This window comes from Eulemur rufifrons, chromosome 7, assembly GCF_041146395.1.
Source record: "Eulemur rufifrons isolate Redbay chromosome 7, OSU_ERuf_1, whole genome shotgun sequence".
Classification (NCBI taxonomy): domain Eukaryota; kingdom Metazoa; phylum Chordata; class Mammalia; order Primates; family Lemuridae; genus Eulemur; species Eulemur rufifrons.
The window spans coordinates 188,043,156-188,060,636 of NC_090989.1; the positions used below are offsets into that span (position 1 = coordinate 188,043,156).

General features: G+C 38.9%; 1 protein-coding gene across 11 annotated transcripts in view; it reads left to right on the forward strand.

Moving 5' to 3' along the window:
- SETD5 (SET domain containing 5) overlaps window positions 1-17,481 on the forward strand; it is a 91,817-nt gene that overhangs the window by 58,027 nt on the left and 16,309 nt on the right. For 7 of the 11 annotated variants that reach the window (XR_011234106.1, XM_069476061.1, XM_069476060.1 and 4 more), the window contains 5 exons: window positions 6,977-7,224; window positions 12,204-12,674; window positions 15,623-15,924; window positions 16,766-16,899; window positions 17,379-17,467. Coding sequence is in view for 10 of the 11 variants with exons in the window: in XM_069476061.1 (XP_069332162.1) it covers window positions 6,977-7,224; window positions 12,204-12,674; window positions 15,623-15,924; window positions 16,766-16,899; window positions 17,379-17,467 (1,244 nt within the window). In the remaining variant the exon portion in view is untranslated. Of the gene's footprint in view, window positions 1-6,976; window positions 7,225-10,184; window positions 10,242-12,203; window positions 12,675-15,622; window positions 15,925-16,765; window positions 16,900-17,378; window positions 17,468-17,481 lie in introns of all 11 variants that reach the window. The other 4 variants (XM_069476053.1, XM_069476052.1, XM_069476056.1 and 1 more) reach the window with 1 other exon arrangement.

Sequence of the window (17,481 nt, forward strand, 5' to 3'; positions counted from 1 at the left end):
AATCAGTTTTTTAAATATTATGCAATCAAAATAAAAAACCCAAAATAAATTAAGTGCTAAAGCTCATGTAATGCTATAGTTAATATGATAATATTTCAGATTTTCATAAAAACCACTTTGTTGTTCCTATTCATCAACCTGTGAGTAAATATTATAAACTTAAATTTATTTTTATTAGTAATTTCTGCTTTTCATTAAAATTCTGACTTTATTTAGATAAAAGTGAGCCTACCATTTTTTAAATTATTGATTTAGTTTATTCTTCTGTCTCCGGATTGGATTATGCCTTATAAGTTATCTGAAAGATAAATGATACCATTTATTTAAAATATTTTGTTCTGGTATTCATCAAAGATTAGGGAGATTTAGTCAAACAAGGTTAATATAAACAAATCTTGGTGCCAGATTTCGATTAGTGCTATCAATTTATTGGCAGCTTTTAAAGTATAGTGAGACTATAACTTAGCTAAAATAGATTATCATGTCTCTCTCTCTCTCTCTCTCTCTCTCTCTCGTTATGTATATGTGTTGTTAAGGTTGGGAACAGGAGATTGTATAAGTGATTCATGTCCTGACTAGCAAAGACTTATAGGAAAAATGCCTTTGTTACTATGTCCCCTGGTTGGAATGGAATTAGGACTGTTAGTCACCAACCTTTATTTGAGCATCTACTGTAGTCTATAGCAGTGAGAAACATTCACAGGACACACCTTGTCCTTAAGGAGCAACACAACAGAAGGAAAATATTTATTTTGAAAATCAAGCGGTAGTCAAATGCGTGAATCATCGCTACAAGTTAGTGTAAATCTTGAGGATTTTTTTTTTCTTTTTCTTTTTTTTTTTTTGAGACAGAGTCTCACTCTGTTGCCCAGGCTAGAGTGCTGTGGCATCATCCTAGCTCATAGCAACCTCAAACTCCTGAGCTCAAGCAATCCTCCTGCCTCAGCCTCTCAAGTAGCTGGGGCTACAGGCATGCGCCACCATGCCCAGCTAACTATATATATATATATATATATATATATATATATATTTTTTTTTTTTTTTTTTTTTTTTTTTTTTTAGTTGTCCATATAATTTCTTTGTATTTTTAGTAGAGACGGAGTCTCGCTCTTGCCCAGACTGGTCTCAAACTCCTGAGCTCAAACGATCCTCCCGCCTCGGCCTCCGAAAGTGCTAGGATTACAGGCGTGAGCCACTGTGTCTGGCCCTGAGGAATTATTTTTGTTCATTGGTTTTCTTTTGTTTTTTCAAGAATACCAGGAAGATGTTAAGAAAGGGGGACAGGTTGGTATTGTAGAAAGAATCAAATAGACCTTTGTTTGACAACTGGACCCTTTACTGACTTACATGATGTTACTAAACATCTCTGAGCCTCATCTGTAAAATGGGAATAGTAGTATCTCCTTTATGGGGCACATGAGATGCCCGGCTAATTTTTTTTTCCTATATATATTTTTAGCTGTCCAGATCATTTCTTTCTATTTTTAGTAGAGACAGGGTCTCACTCTTGCTCAGGCTGCTCTCGAACTCCTGACCTCGAGCGATCCTCCTGCCTCGGCCTCCCCGAGTGCTAGGATTACAGGTGTGAGCCACTGTCCCCCGCCTGAAGTTTATCTTAAATAAGAAAAAATTGAGAAAAGATAACAAAGTACTTTCCCTGGAAATACAAAACTAGCTTCTAATATGAAGCTAGTAATTAAATTTAGAATGTTACTGATGCAAGAATGGAGGCATATATAGAACAAGATAGCCAGAAACAGGCCTTAATATAAATGAAATATATGAAAGATTTGGTAAATTGTTCTGGAATTTTTACTTACATGAGAGATTGAAAAAGAATTAGGTCCTAGCTGGGTGCAGTGGTGTGCATCTATAGTCCCAGCTACTTGGGATGCTGAGGTGGGAGGATTGCTTGAGCCCAGTCCAGCTTGGACAACATAGTGAGACTCTGTCTCTAAAAAAAAAAAATTAGATTCTTTGCCACAGAAAATTCTAGGCATGTTTAAATATTTTTTTTTAAAAAAATTCAAACTGTATTAACCATATTTCTGTGTCTGTATTGACTCTGAATTAATAGAGGATTAATATATTGGGGAAAGGATTTGCAAAAAAAGGACAGGAGTGTAATATCCCTGCTAGCAATTTGGTAAGTTTTATAATGCACATTAAAAATATTTGTAATCTTTAATCTAATAGTTGTTCTTCTCGGTATCTGTTCTACAGAAATAGGCCTGGAAACCAAAATTATACAGAGGTATTCATAGTCATTATCAGCAAAACATACGAATAGGTTAAAAATAACCTGAATTCCAACTAATAAAAGAATAGTAGAATTTTTAATTTTATCTGCTGTGTGCACATACTTTTGATTAATATATGCTATTCATTAAAATTTTTATTCTTGATTTCATTTTATCAAATTAACTCCAGAAAAACAGCATAGTACCATTTTTGAGTTAGATTTGTGATCTTAATTTATTTTTTTTATTTTTATTTTATTTTACTTTTTTTTTTTTTTTTGAGACAGAGTCTCACTCTGTTGCCCAGGCTAGAGTGAATGCTGTGGTGTCAGCCTAGCTCACAGCAACCTCAAACTCCTGAGCTCAAGGGATCCTCCTGTCTCAGCCTCCCGAGTAGCTGGGACTACAGGCATGCACCACCATGCCCGGCTAATTTTTTCTATATATATTTTTTAGCTGTCCATATAATTTCTTTCTATTTTTAGTAGAGATGGGGTCTCGCTCTTGCTCAGGCTGGTCTCGAACTCCTGAGCTCAAACGATCCGCCCACCTCGGCCTCCCAGAGTGCTAGGATTACAGGCGTGAGCCACCGCGTCCGGCCTGTGATCTTAATTTAATTAGTACCTTGAATTTGTAAGAATATTAAAAGAATAATATGCTATGGACAAATAAAATTTCTCCTAGGAATATAAGGATGGTTTAACATTTAAAAACTATTCATATAATTCATTTGTGAGCAGGTCAGATGTCAGAGAAGTAATAGTATAGTGACTTATAAATTTAATAAAATAATTTTTAAAATCTGTATCTGAAAAACAATTGCCAATTACCTTATGTCATTGTGAAAACTGGTTAAACCTTAAAATGGATTATCAAATTGTCTCTCTGTTAACATTATTATTAAACATATTCTGGAATTGTTAGCCAAAATGATTACCCAAAAAACTTAGAGATTCAAGCACCGGCAAAGAGGGTATGTGTTATCATGTCCAAATATTATGATCATCTACCAAGAAAAGCCAAGAGAATTAACTGCAAAACTGATAGAGATCAGTAAAGTAGCTGGCTATAAAACAAATGTATAAACATTTTCTTATGTTAGCATTTAGATAACATAATAAGAGAAATATGTTTTGTTCACAATAGTAACAAAAACTAGAGAACACTGGAGAGTAAACCTGATTGTTTATAACTGTGGCACATCCACATGAAGAGGGACGTAAATCAAAGCTTGAATAACTGAAAGATCATGCCACATTCCTGAGTGAGAATGTTCCCCAGATTACTCCTGAATTGCATATAACACCATTTAAAATCCTAACTTTTTTTTTTTGGTAGAGTGAGCATGGTTGATGAATTATTTCTACAACAGTTCATTGCTAGAATAGTCAAAATATTTTGGAGAGCTAGAGTAGAATAACTGGAATTGCTCTAACAGTTTTACTAAAAAATATATAAATATTGATTCCATGTCGGACAGTAAGTGGACAGAATTACATTCAGAAATAAACCCAGTATATATGTAAGAATCTAATAGGATAAATATGATATTTCAAATCAATGGGGAAATTATAATACTACAATTACAAAGGATTTTGGAAGAGGGTGTTAGGCCAGCTATTTGGCATGGGAAAAGGGTAGGTTAATCACTACCTCATACTAAAGTATGTTCTGTTTGAATCAAAATGTAAATTACAAAATTAAACATGGAGATAAAGGGAAAATAGGCTGGCGTTCTTACAGTCTTGGGGTGGGGTAGCAAAGACATGATACCAGAGGCAGAAAATAAAGTGATTGATTGGTCCATTTGACTAAATAAAAATATAAAACATTGTGTAGCAATGACTTGTAAATAAAATTGAAAGATAGCAAACTAGGAAAATATAGTTGTAACATTTTTGACAAAGGGTTACCATTTTTTTAATTTAAAGAACCCTTACAAATCAAGAAAAGATTAATACCCCAGTAGAATGCAAGCTGAAGAACAGGCAGTTCTCACAAGAATAAATATATGGTTAGCATATGTAGACATTCTTTTGATTTAACAATCCTACATGTAGCCATTTGTCCTAACAAATACTGAAACAAGTGCAGAAATATGTAGAACAAAATTAATGGCCATTGGGATATATTTATAATAACAAAAAGTAAAAGACTGAAATTGGTTAAATTTTATGATGTCATGCAGCCATTAAAAACTGAATTGTATATTTCTATGCACTGTCATAGAGAGATTTTTACCATGTATTTCTGAGTGAAAATAGTTATTGGGCAGTGTGGATAAGGAAGGAAGTCATTGAGGCCACATCAAGAAAGACATTTGGGCCAGGCACAGTGGCTCATACCTAGAATTCTAGCACTTGAGGGGGCAGAATGTGGGAGAATCGCTTGAGGCCAGGAGTTCAAGATCAGCCTGGGCAACGTAAGAAGCCCCTGTCTCTACAAAAAAAAATAGAAAAACTAGCCAGGTATGGTGATACACACCTGTAGTCTCGGCGGTACTCAGGAAGCTGAGGTGGTAGGATCCTTTGAGCCCAGGAGTTTGAAGTTGCAGTGAGCTGTGATCACACCACTGCACTCTAGCCTGGGTGACAGAGCCGAAACCTTGTATCCAAAAAAAAAAAAAAAAAAGTCTGGATAAAAATACACCAGGATATTAGCAGTGCATTTATTTGTGGATATGATTTCAAGTTTGTATATTTATATAATCTTGGGAATTACTTGAGTAAAACTAAGGAAAAACAATAAATGATGGATAGATTGACCACATAAAATTTGATAACTATTTATGCAAAAAATAAAATAGAATTAGAAAAAGGAGGCAAATGATTTGACCTGTAAACTTTACAAGGGCAGACGTCCATTTTGTTGAATACAGCATCATAATAAGTACTCAGTAAATAAATATTAGATGAATGCCATGTACATTGATTTACAGGTGGCAATTTTCATCTCTTATTTTCTAACTTTTTTATGGTAAACTTCATCACATAAATAATTGACTTTAGTAGCTAACAGTGTTGGACCCAGCAGTATAGTGGTCTTCTAAAACAGTGTTTCCCAACCTTTTTGGCGCCGGGGACCATTGTCATGGAAGGCAATTTTTCCACAGACCGGAGAGTGGCAGGGCAGGGTGGGGAAATGGTTTCGGGATAATTCAAGAGCATTACATTTATTGTGTGCTTTATTATTATTACATGTAATATATGATGAAATAATGATACAAGTCACCATAGATCAGGGACCTTTGTTCTAAAAGATTCATTGTTTAAGACCCTTGAAATATACAAAAGTTATTCTGAATATAAGCCATGAATTACATGTTTGTTTTTATACCTAGGCACTTTTAAAAGGAGGAAAGAAAATTTAGTACTTGGAACAAAAGGAAAATGTGAATATACTTCCAGATTTCCTAGATTAGGAAAATAAAAAATTCTGAAATACCAGAAAGTAAAATATGCATCTCCAGTATTTTTTGCATTCATTCTTCCCTCTCTCCATTTAAACATCTATTGCCTTAGTTCAGTGCCTCCTAATCTGACCTCCTAATCATGACCTGCTGACCCAGAACTTTTCCTTGAGGGCCTGGGATACAAGTGTAATCCTTTCCCTAAGCCTTGGGGTATTCTTTAACCTAGTGGTTAATAATGTAGATGCGAGTGAGATTACCTAGTCTTTATCTTTTCACACATCAAATTCTTTACCTTTAACATGCAGACAATAATAATAGTGCTTGATTTGTAGAATTTTTTAATTAAATCAGACATTTCACGTAAAGCATGTAGTATAGTGCCTGGTATATAATAATCACTTAGAAAATGTAACTTTTTACTAACACTAGGAATATGATCACCTCTCTTGATCATATTAATATTAAAATGTCTCACATATTCTCTCTCTCTCATAATTTGTAAGCCCCTTGAAAATAGAATATATGATATTCTATGCATTCCCCCACTCATACCTAGTTCAGTGGTTTCCATATAGTGGGCATTAAGTAAATAAATGTCATTTTAATTGTAAATGAATAAAAGCATATTCTTCCTCTGAGAATCAAGTGAGATAGGTACTTTGGTTTGAATGGTCACTAAAATATACAGTGTAGTAACTTGCTGTTTTTAAAGTGAAGCTAAGAAGTATAGAAAGTAGGATTATTCTAATCAGAAAAGGAGTACCAGCCTAGGGTTTTTTTTAAGTGGTTGGGAGAATTTTTTATAAAAATTATTTCACACTGTTCAGGACTCTAACACCAGGGGCTAGGTATAGATCAAGGAGTTGTGTACTGTAAGAACATTACAGAAAGAGCTGCTGCAAAAGAGCACAAATATATAGGAAGATTAAAGGGATTTAGCATCTCAGTAGCTTTAGTTGGTGATGTGACAATTAAATAGAGGGTGATTTTAATGAAGTAACAAAGATTTAAGATTTTTGGAAACTCGATGTGAAAGAAATTTATGTTTTGCACTAAAAGATTAAATTAATAGCTCCGGGGATAGTCACTAGAATTGTTAGATTTATCTGGAGTTTCTCTGGGAGATAGAATATTTTGAGAATTATTTTAAGTGTGGTAATTAAAGAATTTCTTTGGGCTTTTGGTTTGATTAGAGGAGATAATTTAATGGGATGAGGCCAAAGAGGAGTTAAGAGCCATTGTAGGTTAGAGATTAATGGCTTTAGTACAGAGCCTCCCATTAAGCTGTGGTTTCAAACTCTCATCCAAGCTTTGTATTTCACAGACTTGTTGAGCCCATTAAAGAAATGGAAGTCTCGATATCTGATGGAACAGAATGTTACCAAGTTACTTCGCCCTCTGTCTCCAGTCACCCCACCCCCTCCAAATTCAGGCTCAAAGAGCCCCCAGCTGGCCACACCTGGCCCATCTCACCCAGGAGAAGAGGAATGTCGGAATGGATATAGCCTCATGTTTTCACCAATCACATCTCTGACTACTGCGAGTCGCTGCAACACTCCTCTGCAGTTTGAGGTGATTTGGGTTTGGTTGTGGGAGTGCTGGATATGAAAATCATCATTTGCATCTCCTCATTTCAAATATAATACCATTCCAAATGTTTCTTTACTATCTTCCGTCTTCATCTCAGCAGGAGAATGGGAAACTTCAGGGTCAGTGTGGCCTGTTATGTCATAGCCTCTCAGCTTGGCAGCCTCTGTACTTCCAGAATAGGAACAGTGATACCACAGACCCCATTCATCTATCTTTGCATGTAATCCACCAGTCTCCATAATTCTAGGTAGTAAGCATGCTAGAACTCCATCTTTATCTTTCCTGTATACCTTGGTCAAAATAGACCTCTAGCTCCCCATTGGTAACTGTTAGTAATGCCAGACTAAGAACTCAGATTGTGCTGATTGATTGTGTCTCTTGTTTCTAGGCCTTTAAATAAGTGACGTGTCTGTCCCAGGTTGTTTGGTATTTTCAGCGTAGCCTCAGTGAACAGAGATTTAGAATGCATTGGGTTATGGCTTATGGTGAATGCGGATTTTCTTCCACTCCAGGCTACTTTCTCTCCTTGTTATAATGTGTTAGGAATGAGAAGTAGACAAGAAGCTAGTAACATGCATTGTATGAGACAAATTATGACATTCACTCTTTGAATTAATTTACAAGTATCTGCCTCTACTGTTTCAAGAAGTATTTCTGAATCCCTTTAGTGTTGAGGTTTGGGTGACAACAGGTTTGAATATTTAAAAAACTCATCTATTGCATGTTGCTTTGAATTGTAACTAAATGGATACTCTCTCTTCCTGGTCAGAAGAATTTATTCTGATCACTAAACACTCAGCTCTGCCCCAGCTTGTACTTCTCCAGATGTGTATTTTGAGAAAGGGAAATGTTCTAACCAATCTCATCTTCCCAATTCGGTGTTTATGAGAGTGTGAGGATTAAAAATACCTGGATTTTTATATGAGTAACTCAGAAAAGAGGTAGCTAGCAATGTTGAAAGTGGAGCTATATTCTCTAGCTAACTCTAGACCATGTTAACTCAGAGTAAACTTCTTTCTGGGTGGGGGGAAAGCCTGGTTATATTTGATTTTTCTAGGGAAGTGACTCTTTACCTAACTCCTTGGGGCATCATTTTTAGCAAGATAATAAAGCAGCTGAGTCAGGTCTTTTATAACTTGACTTTGTCTATTTGCAATTGACTTTTCAGTTAACAGCTAGAGCTTTTATAGTAAGATGTGAGAGGAATTCTCACTGGATGGCAAGAGATCATAACAATAGAGTTTCCTACTTCAGTGCAGGTTTTAGTATAAATGTGAAATTAATGAAAATTAGAAGGTACATAACCTTCTCAAACAAGCAGATTTAGCACTCAGTGCATTCCCTATCCCTTGTATCATCTTGGATAACTACGAAGCACTATGCTGATACAAGATAGTTTCATTTTTTTTTTTAAATCAGTGACCATTTTAGTGATGCATATAAGCATAATGTAAGACTACCACGAAGGAAAGAAAGTATTCGATTAAATAACAAGAGGTCCAGTGCACTTTTATAAACTTATGATTAAGGAAATTTAGCCTTTCTCATCTGTGAAAAAACAAACTCACCACCCTGACCCATTTGTATCACCATTCTAATGGCTTATATACTCTTTCCTGTGTTTCAGTCCAGAGAGGTAGGGAGTCTTTCTTCTATCAAAGACTATGACACATAGAAAAATGTAAAAAAAAAAAAAAAAGTGTCATAAGTAAAGACCAGCTTAGTTTAGGAAATGGTATTTTTGGAAAGGATAAAAGCGTTCAGGAAGAAGGTGAGGTAAGCAGTGGAAGAGAATAAAATTTAGAAGAAAGCATCTAGAAAGAGGAGTGAAAGCAATATTAGAAGGGCTAGATCAGTGTGCCCTCTGCTTACCACCACAGTAACCCTCCCCTTCTTTCCTGCCCTGAGAGCCATACTCCACTCTCCATTTCACACACGTGCTCACCCACATGTACCACCTACCCCCCATCAGATAAAATTCACAGCTAATACCCTGCTATGCTGAAGCAGCCTCATTTCCCCTAGCACAGCAGAGACCTGCTACCAGGCCACAGTTGTCCAAAGTCCACCATATTAGGAACCCTCTCTTACCTCAGCCCTGGTACCCTGGATCCTTGCCACACCACCACCATCACTCTCTCCACTTGTTTTGATTTCGTCTTTCCATCAAGAGCTCACTGCTTAGTCCCTGTTTGTTATGGGAGTGCTGTCTCAGGTGAAAGTCCCCCCTGTATGGGACACAAGGACTTCAAGTATACACGTACGTCCTTTCTTTGCTGTGCTCCCAAAAGTACAGTGAATTTTAACCAAGAGAGCATTGGTAGGGCTGCTCAAGTCCAATTAGATTATTCCAAGAACCAAATCTAGCCTGTGAGTTAGGGTTCCATCAATCACATTTCTTATAACTGTCATTCGGTAGGAACTGGCCATCTCCCTAGCCCTGCCAGCCCCCAGCATGCTAAGGTTTCTCCCTGGATAGCAGCGGTGGGCCTGAGGCATATAAGAGAATAAGGAAATGTGACAATCAGAAGAGGTGTGGGCTGAAGGAATGAGGTTCCTCCAAGGAAGAATAAGGGGTAGGTTGCCCCTCAATAACAAATGCTATAGGTTGCTATACTTCCATCTAAAATACAAAAAAGTGTAACACTGTAAAATTTCACCAATCTAACTCTTGGTATGTGCTTGAGATGTTTACTTACAGCATGAAACATAACCAATTTCTCCTTAAATGCTTTCAAAGACACCAGGAAGCATTTTAACAAGTCATGCTGTCCATTGAGATGAGTTCTGCAGTTAAACATTTCCCCTATGCATTCTTATCCAATCCCCTGCCCCCCAAAAAAGTTGTGGCTAACATCTATGCTTGCTTTTATTTTTTGTTTGTTTTGTTTTGCTTCTTGACTTCGAGTAGATGAATAACAAGATGCTTTTCCCTCCTCTAGAACATATCCTCCCCTGAGACTTCCCCTGCGCATAGGCCCGAGTCCCTGTCACCCGAGGTAGTTATCACACCATCTCAATCACACTTGGAGGCTGAGAGTGAGTGCGTATGAGTGTGTTCCTGAGTGTGTGGGGAGGGCTGGGGATCCAAGTGAGTGGGGTAATGGGCTGGAGGGTGGCCGATCAGTCACAGTAAGTTGAATGAGTCTTCCTGTGTGACTGTGACTTTCCAGGACTGTCACTGTAGATGGAGGAAAATGAAGTAGCTGTGTGTGTGTGTGTGTGTGTGTGTGTGTTTGTGTGTGGTATGTGTGTGTATGTGGGGTTGGTTTTTGTTGTTGGGGGGGGTGGCTGCTGTTAAAGAATAGAATCTGGAAGTCAAGTGTAAAGGATGCTGAATATGTAGTAGGAGCCTTGTTAAAGAAAGAATAATAAATAGGGTCTGTCTGTTAACAAATTAGGAAGTTTGCATCAAAAGTTGGTATGAGCTGTCTTTTGATATTTATTATCTTGGGTTGAAAAAGGAATCGCTTATGTTGGAAGAGTTGGGCAGTGACTTATGCTTTTTTCTAGGGTTAATCTGATAACTTTGTATAACCAAAAGTTTGGGGTTTTGGTTGATAGATTGAGCAGCTTCTTTAGGAAGAGAAAGTCATTTTGTCTCTCAGCTTTCCTACATTTTTCTGTAGCTTCTTACTGGGTGCAGAAGGAAACTGCATCAGTCCCTGGCTTTGTGTCACAGGCCACCGTTTGGCGATGGTTGGGATATGGTACTGTACAAGTGATATCTCCTTAGGATATCAATTGAGAGCTTTTCTCAGAAACTCTACTGCTATGGAGATGTTAAATTCAAATTTTAGTGCTAGAGTTTCTGTTACTAGCTTTGCACAAATGTAGTGATTAACTCTGAATCTACATGGGACCTTTTTTCTCTTAAAGACGAAGTTTTAGTCTCTCAGAAATGTTTAACTGAACTTTAACCCCAACCCCTTCCAATAAAAAATTAGGGCTAAACTTAGTGATAGTTTACCAAATTCTGAATCAGTGGGATTTTAATGGGTCAGTGTGAAACTGAAAAAGGTTGTATTACACTAGTGTACTAGAGATTTTCCAGATGTTTCGACTATCTTGTCAGGAAAGTAAAGTTTACTGTCTTCAGTTGTTAAAGATTCTAAGATAGCAAAATTTGAGACTGACACGGTGTGGTATCTGGGTTTCTGGTACCATTCTTTGTAGAGAATTGGCTACAGTTGACCTAGTGGTGGAAAAACTTGGTGTTAGGAACTTATGATAACCAAACAGTAGGTGGGGCTTACTTTTGGTACATACATTTCAGCTTTTCAGAATCTCTGCAGTGATGAGCATTAGTGGTCTTGTGATTTGTTGACATACATTAGAGGATAAAGAAAGAATTGAGTGTCCAGAAACTTGTATGAGAAACACACCTACTTAACAGTGAAAGTGAGTGAAGAACTGGTTGGTTGATGTCTTTAATGCCATCCTCCTTTACTGAACCAGTAACTTAAATACTTGCCTTTCCGTCTACCTTCTCCTTTCCTCCCCCTTTCCCCGCCTTCCATCAATATTAATTTAGAAATGAATAACACCAGGAGCCAGTGGTCTTAAAACACCAGTCTCACCTCTGTAGTGTTCATGGGGCTCAGGTAAATCCCAAATATACCACTTGTCCCTTAGTGTAGTGCAAGGTGTCTCAGCAAACCCGATGAAAGGCTAAGCAGGCAAAGTAGTCACATTTGGCCAATTACCTAATTCTAATGTTCCCAGTATTCCCATCTGGAAAGACTTGAAAGCAATTTGGGAAAGGCTGGGATTCTTTAGTAATCTGGCCTATATATGCTCTTGGGACGTGGGACTTTTACAGATGATAATGGCTTTCTCTTTTCTACATCCCTCTTATCTTTCTCTGTTCACCTGTGTCCCTCTCACCTCCCCTCCTTTCTGCCCTTTGACTTTTTCCTGTCTCCCCTGCCCCATGTCTCCGTTGATTTTTATTCTTTCAGCTTTGTCACCGAAAAGACCTGGATTTGACAAAAGTAGGATACCTTGACTCCAACACTAACAGCTGTGCTGATAGACCTTCCCTGCTCAACTCAGGTCATTCTGACCTGGCTCCTCATCCCTCCATTGGGCCCACTTCTGAGACTGGTTTCCCAAGCAGGAGTGGAGACGGACATCAGACCCTTGTGAGAAACTCAGACCAGGCATTTCGAACAGAGTTCAACTTGATGTATGCCTACTCCCCTTTGAACGCTATGCCTCGAGCAGATGGATTATATCGAGGGTCTCCTCTAGTGGGAGATAGGAAGCCTTTACATTTGGATGGGGGATATTGTTCTCCTGCAGAAGGATTTTCCAGCAGATATGAACACGGCTTTATGAAAGACCTCTCTCGTGGATCCATGTCACCTGGTGGCGAAAGGGCCTGTGAGGGAGTCCCATCTGCCCCCCAGAACCCACCGCAGAGGAAAAAGGTAAGTGTTTCATGTTACATAGATCACCTTTTGAAGAATGTTAAGCAAGTAATTCCGTAGACGTTAAACAAGTTCCTGCTATGTGTTCAGCGCTGTTCTCAGATAAATAAGACATAGTCTCTGCTATGTCCAGTGAAAGACAGACTGTTTTGATACAGTTTGGTGAATGCTGTAAATATTCAGCAAATTTAAATGCTTACTATGTGCCATGTACAAGTAATTCAAAGGTTAAAGCAATGAAAGAGAGTAATAATTACTTATCATTTAGCACTTCCCAGGTTCTAGGCACTGTGTTAAGCTCTTCAAATACATTTTATCTTTACAATAATTCTATAATATAATTTCCCATTTTGCAGATGAGGAAACAAAGGCAAGTTGAGTAATTTGCCCATGGTCACAGAGCTAGTAAATAGAAAAGTCAGGACACTACCCAGGTCTTTCTGATTCCACACTGCGTGCTTGTATTGTCACCCTGCTGTAGCGCCTCCTAGGTTCTGCCCAAATGGAGCTTATAGCAAGTGAGACTGAGCTTTAGCAGATAATTATATTAATAAATAAGTAATTATAGTAGTGATAGATGCTCCAAAGGAGTTGTTCAGATGTGGTGATACCATCTTAACAGGGAGATTTGACCTAGTCAGATATGTAGAGAACAAACAAGAGATCCTTAGCCAGTTGGAGGGATGGGATTAGAGTTAAGAGTAGCAGGCTACTAATTTAGCCAACATGAGGATGAGGTATGTTACCGTAGTGGGAGCAGAACAAGCAAATATGTGATACTCCACCGGTGGGCAGAAGGGATGTAGTGTGGTGCAATCTGTCGAATGTTGTTGTGGCATCAGGTGGAAGGCAGGGAGAGCCAGGAGTTAAGTCCAGGGGGAGATGGATGGACAGGGCCAGGCCATTGAAAGCTTGTTAACAGGTTGGGACACCACTTGTAAGTATTGCCTGATCTAGAAATCACAATGCCCAAAATGTGCTTTTTGTATCAGTCATTCTCAAGGAGAGCCATTTAGAGATGCATGGAAGTATTTTGGGTTGTCACAGTGACTTGCATGTATTGGGCAGGGCCTGGGGTGCTGAATGTCCTATGTGTGAGACAGTCTCACGTAATGGCAAAATATCTGTAATATCCTCATTGCAATGTAGCCTAATGGCTTTTTTAATTTTCTTTACAATGAAATACATTACTAGAATTTAATATTATAAACTTCTTTCTTTAAGATTACATACTAAAAAATGCATATACAGAATTGTCTTACTTTTCATATTTTTTGTTATATTTTATATTTGGATAAAAAAAATGAGAACCCCAAGGGAATAGAAAAAGGAGAAAACACTGGCAGATAATTTGGAATAAGATAATAATGGGTTTCAAAGACTGTTGCATGAATAGCACTGAACTCTCAGAAACAAACATAAGCAGCATGGTGACCATCGGAGTCGGAATCCACTAAGGCTGTGGTCCCCAACCCCTGGGCGGCAGACCAGTACTGGTCCATGGCCTATTAGGAACGGTGCTGCGTGGCAGGAGGTGAGCAGAGCAAATGAAGCTTCATCTGTATTTACAGCCGCTCCCCATCACTGACATCACTGCATAAACTCTACCTCCTGATCAGTGGTGGCGTTAGATTCTCATAGGAGCACAAACCCTACTGTCAACTGTATGTGTGAGGGATCTAGATTGCATGCTCCTTACGAGAATCTAATGCCTGATGATCTGAGGTGGAGCTGAGGCAAGGATGCTAGCACTGGGGAGTGGCTTCAAATACAGATTATCACTAGCAGAGAGGTTTGACTGCTCAATAAATATAAAGCTCTTGAATCATCCCAAACCCATCCCTCTCCACATCTCACCCCCATCTGTGGAAAAATTGTCTTCCATGAAACTGGTCCGTGGTGCCAAAAAGGTTGGGGACTGCTGCACTAAGGAGTGTGTAACAACTCACATGCTGGGTGGGGAATAAAACAAACATGGAAACAATATAGGATTTCTGGTTTCATTTATTACGCACAAAAGTGATTGAAATCATGGAACATTTCTGAAATTTACTGGGCACCTGCAGTATGCCAAGTTGTCTGCTGGATATTAAAGATAAAAAATCCAAATATACGTGGTCTTGGCTCTCATAGAACTTACAGTTTAGTCAGGGAACACAAGACACTGTAAAAGGTTCTGCAGGCAGTATAAGCACAGTGTGTTGTAACAGCAAAGAGGAGGTGTATTAGGTGGGGTGGGGAAGGGGGATCTGTTGTGAAGGAGTAAGGATTAGGCAGAGGAAGAGGAGCTTGGAGAGAAGTTACCAAGTGTAGGTTTGCGAGAGCTAGCTTACTAAGGTATAAACTGGAAATAGTTTCTACTCCTTTTATGTTTCCCTGTGTGTAAGACAGAGACAGTAACACATCCCTATGTGTATGCTGAACAGTTGAACATATTTAAGAACCCTGGAGCATTGGCTTTTTCTTTTTTTCTTCTCTCTTTTTTAAAAAGCCAACTCTAGAGATTCCTAGGGAGTGCAAAAGAGCCATCAGAATCAGCTGGGTGGCTTTTGCAAACCACACAAGCTTCCAATTTTCCACTCTTTCTTTTCTAGGTGCTCCCATTGGTGCAAATAACTATGATAGCACACTTTTGTTACTAGGTAATGGTAACCTCACAGGGTTTTCTGAAGGCCAAAAAACAGTTTGTGTTCTACTTGGTGAACACCATTCTTCAAAAATGTCATCTCCTAGTTTATTCTCTTCCTCTTACCACTTTCTGACTGGCTTAAATATGTAGTTGTGCTCAGATATCTGTCACACCTGGAAAAAGTTATCACGGCTGATGTCTATTTTGTTTGCGTGGCTTGGCTAGTGGTTTATTAAGGTTCCATCTTTCATTCTTTCCCCATTGCTAGTGATCCACTAATGGTATCCAGTTATGGTACTGTTTCTTTTTTCCTTTTTAGGTATCCCTGCTGGAATACCGGAAACGGAAACAAGAAGCCAAGGAAAATTCTGCTGGTGGGGGAGGTGACTCTGCACAGAGCAAAAGCAAGTCTTCAGGAGCTGGGCAAGGCTGCAGTAACTCTGTTTCTGACACTGGTGCCCACGGTGTGCAGGGATCCTCAGCCCGAACTCCATCTTCCCCGCACAAGAAATTCTCCCCATCTCATTCCTCTATGTCCCATTTGGAGGCGGTAAGCCCATCAGATTCCAGAGGCACTTCTTCATCTCACTGCAGACCTCAAGAGAATATCAGCAGTAGGTGGTAAGTTTATAATTAAACTCAGAAAAGAAGCATATATCTAGGATCATTCCCAGTTTTACCTAAAATATATGGGAAAACTTTATCTGAGAGAGCCAGCCGACAGTGCCATCTGTCTGTTCAGCTGATGTAATAGTGTCAGCTGCAGCCTCCCAGCTTGCAGAAGTAAAGGATACCATGAGCCTGTGGAGAGCCCTTTGGACAACATAGTTGTGGATGCACATGAGCTATTTTATTTGGTGGGCATTAACACTGCCTCTTCTGTTTCCTCATTTTGTGTGAAAGGTAAGTCAAGAGTTCAGCCAAGTTCCGGTTGAATTAACGAATGTCTCTATTCCACACAGCTAGCATACACAGAACAATAAGACATTCTGAAAGGACTTGAATGGTTTAGGGAAGACCACAAACAAAAAAATAAATAATGCTGGTAGCGATTACTAAGGATTAAATGAGTGAAATAGAGAATGAAGTACTGGAGTTCAGGGACTGTGAACTGAGGAAATGAGTCTGGGAAAGAAGAGACATGGCTCAAATGATACTCATTTATCTGTGAAAGTTTTATTAAACTTCAGTGTGTCAGGCACATGAGTTCACGGAGGAGAAAATGTAGCTTTTCAAAATGGGAGTTAAAGGAAGTTGATATCCGTAATCCACGTTTTCCTTGATTTGTTTTTTAAGTGTTTCTTCTTTTTTCTTTTGTGCCTGACATACTTTGAGGCAGAGGAAATACCTTGTTTTAAATTAGTCCTGAAGAAAGTAATGTTTAAGAAGCTGTTGTAAGAGAGTATCAGACTCTTAACTCTTAAGTCCTGTGGCTTAAACTTGCACCATGTTGCCTTTACAGGATGGTTCCCACGTCAGTAGAACGACTCCGAGAAGGAGGGAGCATCCCGAAGGTCCTCCGAAGCAGTGTGAGGGTGGCCCAAAAAGGGGAGCCCTCTCCCACGTGGGAGAGTAACATCACAGAGAAAGACTCAGGTGAGCCCATGGCTTCCTACTGCCAACCAGGTTCAGGGACTTGTGAGCCAGGCTCTACACAGTTTACACCAAATACTGGGATGAGGTGAGTCAGTTTCTGACGCAGCTGGGCTCTGATATATGCTAGGTTCCAGCCCAGTCTTGCTCTTTTGGGCTACACCATTTGTAAGATCTAGCATTGCTTGCTCTCTGTCTGCTCTTTTCTCCCAAGGGATACCTTTCTGTAACTCTCATCTCCAAAGTCCTGGAAATCCACCTCGATGAAGGATGAAGAGAAAGAAGGAGACGGGAAGCAGATCAGGCATTTAAAACATAGCCCATAATTAACCACTCCTTTTGCCCTTCTGGCATGCTGCACTCACCCGATTTGTCACAAAGAGAGCAGCATGGGTTGGTGATGGCATTGGTGATTTGAATGAACAATGGCTATTTCTCACTTATTCTAAAAAGCAAGTTGATTTTTTTATATTACCTTCCAGACCCTGCAGATTCAGAAGGCCCAGAGACATTGAGCTCAGCACTCTCTAAAGGAGCAACTGTTTACAGCCCTTCCAGATACAGCTACCAGGTGAGATGAGAAAT